General features: G+C 59.8%; 1 protein-coding gene across 1 annotated transcript; it reads left to right on the top strand.

Moving 5' to 3' along the window:
* Positions 1-386: 386 nt before the first annotated feature.
* On the top strand, positions 387-4,426 carry IRF2BPL (interferon regulatory factor 2 binding protein like). Its single transcript, XM_064292790.1, has one exon. It carries the CDS (start codon positions 1,282-1,284, stop codon positions 3,610-3,612), a length of 2,331 nt encoding a protein of 776 aa, XP_064148860.1. The 5' UTR covers positions 387-1,281; the 3' UTR covers positions 3,613-4,426.
* Positions 4,427-6,000: the final 1,574 nt, after the last annotated feature.

Raw genomic sequence — 6,000 nt, 5'->3', positions numbered from 1 at the left:
AAAGCCCTGAACCAGGACATGTAAATTCCCTGCTGCGGGTGGGGTGAGGTGGGGAGCGGGGGTCGGAAACGATGCTTGTGGTTCTTAAACGCGTTTTGACTTCGGAAAGCCGGGCGGGGAAGGGAAAGGTCAGCGTCTGTTTAATTTCCACCCCAGCCCTGGGCTCCCAGCTTCAGCTCGCAGGGCCTCAGCTGTTGTACACACACGGCGAGGGGGAGGGGAGGGCGGAGGCGCGGAGGAGGGGCCGGCTGGGAGGAATCTGGGCGCCTGGCCGCGCATGCGCCCTTCGCGAGCAACAAGTGGGCTCCACACAGAGGAAGTGTAAAGGGGGGAGGGGGGACTGGTGCAGAGCATGGCGGTGACGTCAGCGCTCCGCCCGGGCGGCATCCCGCGCGGCCAAGCCGGGGACAGCGGGAGCCGCAGCCCGAGCGGGAGCGCCGAGACGCGCCTCCGGAACGTAGAGTAACAATCACAATCCCACATTCCGGGCGAGCGCGAGCGGGAAGGGATGCGACCCGTGCCGAGGCGCCGCGCGAGCGCCCTGCAGCCAATGTGAGCGCCGCCAGCCGCGCGGCCCGGGCGCTGGCCAGGCCTGGGGCGGCGGGAGCCTGCGTGCGTGCACTACTCTCCTCTCGTGCGTCCTGGAAGCAGTGGCCGTCCAAACCCAGCCGCCGCCAGCGGACCGGCCGACGCTGCGGAGGGGAGAAGCTCCTCTCTTGGCTGCCGCCACCCCCTCCGTACCCCGGCCCTCCGGGAAAGCAGCGGCTTCAGCAAGATTGGACACGGGCACGGGTGGCACTGAGCCCTCTAGCCCTCGCCCCAGGGAGCCTGGCTGGGAGAGGACGCAGCTCGTAGGGTGTCCCCCAGGGCGAGAGAAAGAGCCCTTTCCGGGCTTCCACGCACCAGCCACTTCGGGGAGGGGGCCCAAGAGGCAGCGGCGGCCGGGCACCTTCGCCCCCTCCCCCCGGGCTGGAGCTTCCCCGGGTCCCCGGGACCAGGAAGAAGGCGCCTGAGCTCCCCTCCCCGGCGAGACAGCCGCAGTAGGAGGTGGGGGCGAGAAGCAGGCTGGACCCGTTCGCCGCCGGGGAGGCTGAGCCTCCGCGGAGAGGCGCTGCGCCGGCGGTGGAGACTCGCTCCTTCCAGCCCCTGGGGCAGAACTTTCTCGTCCCCCTCCTCCCTCCCCCGCAGCCGGACTCCCTCCCCAACCGACCAGTCCTCCCGGAGGAGAAGGCGTCGCGGAGACAGCCCGGGCAGGGGCCTACCTTCCCCAGGGCTGGCATCATGTCGGCGGCGCAGGTGTCCTCGTCCCGGAGACAATCGTGCTACCTGTGCGACCTGCCCCGCATGCCCTGGGCCATGATCTGGGACTTCTCGGAGCCCGTATGCCGCGGTTGCGTCAACTACGAGGGCGCGGATCGCATTGAGTTCGTGATCGAGACCGCGCGCCAGCTAAAGCGGGCTCACGGCTGCTTCCAAGACGGCCGCTCCCCGGGGCCGCCGCCGCCCGTCGGGGTCAAGACAGTGGCCTTGTCGGCTAAGGAGGCGGCGGCTGCCGCCGCGGCAGCGGCAGCCGCGGCGCAGCAGCAGCAGCAACAGCAGCAGCAGCAACAGCTCAACCACGTCGACGGTTCCGGCAAGCCTGCGGTGCTGGCGGCCCCGTCCGGCCTGGAGCGCTACGGCCTGAGTGCAGCCGCCGCCGCCGCCGCCGCCGCCGCCGCCGCCGCCGAGCAACGCAGCCGCTTCGAGTACCCACCACCGCCGGTGAGCCTGGGAAGCAGCGGCCACGCCGCGCGGCTGCCCAACGGCTTGGGGGGCCCCAACGGCTTCCCCAAGCCTACCCCGGAGGAGGGACCTCCGGAGCTGAACCGTCAGAGTCCCAACTCGTCCTCGGCGGCGGCGTCGGTGGCGTCTCGGCGCGGGACGCACGGTGGGCTAGTGACGGGGCTCCCCAACCCGGGGGGTGGCGGAGGGCCCCAGCTCACTGTGCCCCCCAACTTGCTGCCGCAGACGCTGCTTAACGGACCTGCCAGTGCCGCTGTGCTACCCCCACCGCCGCCCCACGGGATGGGCAGCCGTGGGCCCCCGACGCCCGCGCCCCCAGGGGCTCCCGGGGGTCCTGCTTGTCTCGGGGGCGCCCCGGGCGTGTCGGTCGCGTCGTCTTCAGCGTCGTCTTCGACTTCGTCGTCGGTGGCCGAGGTGGGCGTGGGTGCCGGTGGCAAAAGGCCCGGCTCGGTGTCAAGCACGGACCAGGAGCGCGAACTGAAGGAGAAGCAGCGCAACGCTGAGGCCCTGGCCGAGCTGAGCGAGAGCCTGCGCAACCGCGCAGAGGAGTGGGCCAACAAGCCGAAGATGGTCCGCGACACCCTGCTTACTCTGGCTGGCTGCACTCCGTACGAGGTGCGTTTCAAGAAGGACCACTCGCTGCTGGGCCGTGTCTTTGCATTCGACGCCGTCTCCAAGCCCGGCATGGACTACGAGCTGAAGCTGTTCATTGAGTACCCCACGGGCTCTGGCAACGTGTACTCCAGTGCGTCTGGTGTGGCCAAGCAGATGTACCAAGACTGCATGAAGGACTTCGGCCGAGGACTCTCTTCTGGCTTCAAGTACCTGGAGTACGAGAAGAAGCACGGCTCCGGGGACTGGCGCTTGCTGGGGGACCTGCTGCCCGAAGCCGTGCGCTTCTTCAAGGAGGGCGTGCCCGGCGCGGACATGCTCCCCCAGCCCTACCTGGACGCCAGCTGCCCCATGCTGCCCACGGCGCTGGTGAGTCTAAGCCGCGCCCCCAGCGCACCGCCTGGAACCGGGGCCCTGCCGCCTGCCGCCCCCTCGGGCCGGGGCGCAGCCGCCAGCCTGCGCAAGAGGAAGGCATCTCCCGAGCCTCCGGACTCGGCCGAAGGTGCTCTGAAGCTGGGCGAGGAGCAACAGAGGCAGCAATGGATGGCGAACCAGAGCGAGGCGCTGAAGCTCACCATGTCGGCCGGGGGCTTTGCGGCCCCGGGGCACGCGGCCGGGGCGCCGCCCCCGGCTCTTGGACCCCATTCCAATCGGACCACCCCGCCCGAGTCAGCCCCCCAGAACGGCCCGTCCCCCATGGCCGCCCTCATGTCAGTGGCGGACACCCTGGGCACGGCGCACTCACCCAAGGATGGCAGTTCAGTACACTCCACTACCGCGTCCGCGCGGCGCAACAGCAGCAGCCCAGTGTCACCGGCCTCCGTGCCGGGGCAGCGCCGCTTGACATCACGTAATGGGGACCTGAATTTACAAGTGGCACCCCCGCCGCCTAGCGCCCACCCGGGCATGGACCAAGTGCACCCCCAAAACATTCCGGATTCCCCCATGGCCAACAGCGGGCCCCTCTGCTGTACCATTTGTCACGAACGTTTGGAGGACACTCATTTCGTTCAGTGCCCATCCGTCCCCAGCCACAAGTTCTGCTTCCCTTGCTCTAGAGAGAGTATCAAGGCCCAGGGGGCCACCGGAGAGGTGTACTGCCCCAGCGGAGAGAAATGCCCCTTAGTGGGGTCGAATGTACCGTGGGCCTTCATGCAGGGCGAAATTGCGACTATCTTAGCCGGGGATGTTAAAGTGAAAAAGGAGAGAGACCCTTGAACTACAGGACAGCCACCTCCTTTGCCCTAGACCAGCTCCGCTCCAGTCCAGAGGGCCCCTTCCCCATCCATCTCCAACCCTCCCTCCCCCACCCCCCATGTAGAATTGTGAATATAACAAACTGCAAAAAGTTAGTCTTATGTATAGACATTATTTTCGTCGTATGTTTCTATATTTTGAAACAAAGGTATGTAACTTCTTCATTTGAAGGATAAGCTGGTTTGTGTTAAGCAGTATAATATTGGTTGGGTCATTTGCATCATATTCGTTAGCATTTATTTGGTGGCAGAGTGTTTGCCTAGGTACAGAATCAATAGCCCTTAGCAACGACTGCTGCTGGTGTGTATTTTTTAAATGTTATGCACTCTCTGAAAGGAAAAATCACACACGAAAGAAAAAGACTTTTTCTCCCCAAGGCCAGTGTTGCTGCCTAAAAAAAAAAAAAAAAAAAAAAAAAAGCTATAAAAATGGTGAAATCTTCTTTCTAAGCAGCCCCAGTGTTGAGTCTTTATTTTGTTTTGTTTTCTGTTCTGTTTGCAAAATGGTGAGGGGAGTGTTGGGGGGGGACGGGGTGTTTTTTGTTGAAAGGTTGTGAGGGCAATGTTTTGGTTTGTTTCTACTTACCTGAATGTGTTGGATCTTCACGTGTTGTTTTGTTTTTGCTTTATTGATGCACGGATGCTTTTGAACAGTAGAGCGAAATGCTAGACATGGAGAACCTGCTCTGTTTGTCCTTTATACATTTCTGTAGTTAACAGAACACTGTAATGTGCCTTGGAGCTTAGTAACTTGTAATAAATTCAATTGATATTAATTCTGCCCTGAGTCAGCAAGTTTGTCTTTCTAGGACTAAGACTGCACAGCTCCAACAGAGGGACACTCTCCAGGCTCCAGCAGAGAACACAAATGCCAGTGCCTTCAGAAACCCTCTGAGGTGGCATCTGTAGAAGGCCCTGTGCTGTCTGACTGCCCCTCCCCCTTGGTACCAGGCTATGTACATTCACCTCTTGGGGAGGTGACAGTTGCTGACTAAGCGATTTCTGTTTACTCTTCAGCATCTCTATTCCCCCCCCACCCCCAAGAGCCCCAGCTGCAACTGGCTGTTGTCAGGAATGCTTGCTGGTGCCTTGCCCTGTCGCCCTGAGTATATGTTGATACCAATGCAACGGAGACCTGTGCAGGTGGCAAAAAAAATGTACAAAAAACTAGGGTGCTTTGCCTCTTAGATATGTCAGAAGTCTTGGCGATTGCACATTTAAAACAAGAAGGTCACAAAGGTGGGAGCCATCTGTGGAGGCCAGGAGGGGTATGGGCTACTGGGAAGCAAATGCTGGTACTCAGCCCCGAGGGTTCCCTGCAGCTTCTAGCTGATGCATGGGAAAAGCAGTTTCCACCTCGTTCTGTGTTTTTTTTTCTTTCTCCCCCTTTTGAGAAGTATTTCTAAAATCACACCACTTAGCTGATCAGAAGATTGCCAGGGATGAGAAAGGGAGCCAAAAAGAAGTTCCTGAGGCAAAGTTCACTATGACAGCAGATAAAATACATCCCTACGGGTGAAAAAATGTAATTATTCATCTAATCAACTTTTGGGGCAGCATCTGGAAGGGATGGGACTGGAATCCCTTTTAGAGCCCGGTGCCCTCTTGGCAAAAACCAGACTAGCCCTCCCAGCCCTCCCAGGGCTGGAGCAAGACAAACCCACCCGGTTTGAACCTTGTACTTTCCTGGGAGGCAAATGAAGAGCAGAAAACAGAAGGGAGGAAGCAAAACAAAACCCGGAGATCCTATCTGAAAGCCATTCCTGGCCACACCCCGTTCCTGGGCGGGGCAAGCTGAGCCAGGACTGTCCGACCTGGGCAGAGAAATAAGGGAAGAGACTTGGATCCCCCGCCCCACCACCATCAAAGAGGGAGCAGAAGGGTAGGGAGGTGGGTTGGGCTCAGGCACGTCTGGGGAAAAATAAATCATTGGTTAGCCCAGAATACTGGTGTCGATGTTGGGTTAGTGTTGGGACTTGATGTTAATAACACCCTTTTAGTTTCTGTTCCTGCTTTGCCACCACCATCATTGAAGTGGTGGAAACCATGACAGTGTGTCTATCTGTGTGTGTGTGTGTGTGTGTGTGTGTGTTTAGTGTGTGGATAAGTGGCAACTGATGGGTTTGCTGAAGTCTCTTAATCCTGGAACACGGGAGATGCCTGTTTCACCTCTTTAAGAATCTCCCCAAATATAAATAGTTATGTGTGTCAGCTTCCTGCAAATGTGTCCTTGCATTTTCATCTGCTGCCAAACGTTGTATTGGTGCTTCTGAGTCATGAAACCTATTTCCACCCTCAGGGTAATTAACCTGGGGGTGATAATGCATAGCAGACTGTAGGAAGAGTTAAT

The sequence above is a fragment of the Loxodonta africana genome, chromosome 10 (genome assembly GCF_030014295.1).
Source record: "Loxodonta africana isolate mLoxAfr1 chromosome 10, mLoxAfr1.hap2, whole genome shotgun sequence".
Classification (NCBI taxonomy): Eukaryota; Metazoa; Chordata; class Mammalia; order Proboscidea; family Elephantidae; genus Loxodonta; species Loxodonta africana.
Note: the sequence above shows the minus strand (reverse complement) of the source record. Positions and strands in the feature narration are given on the sequence as shown.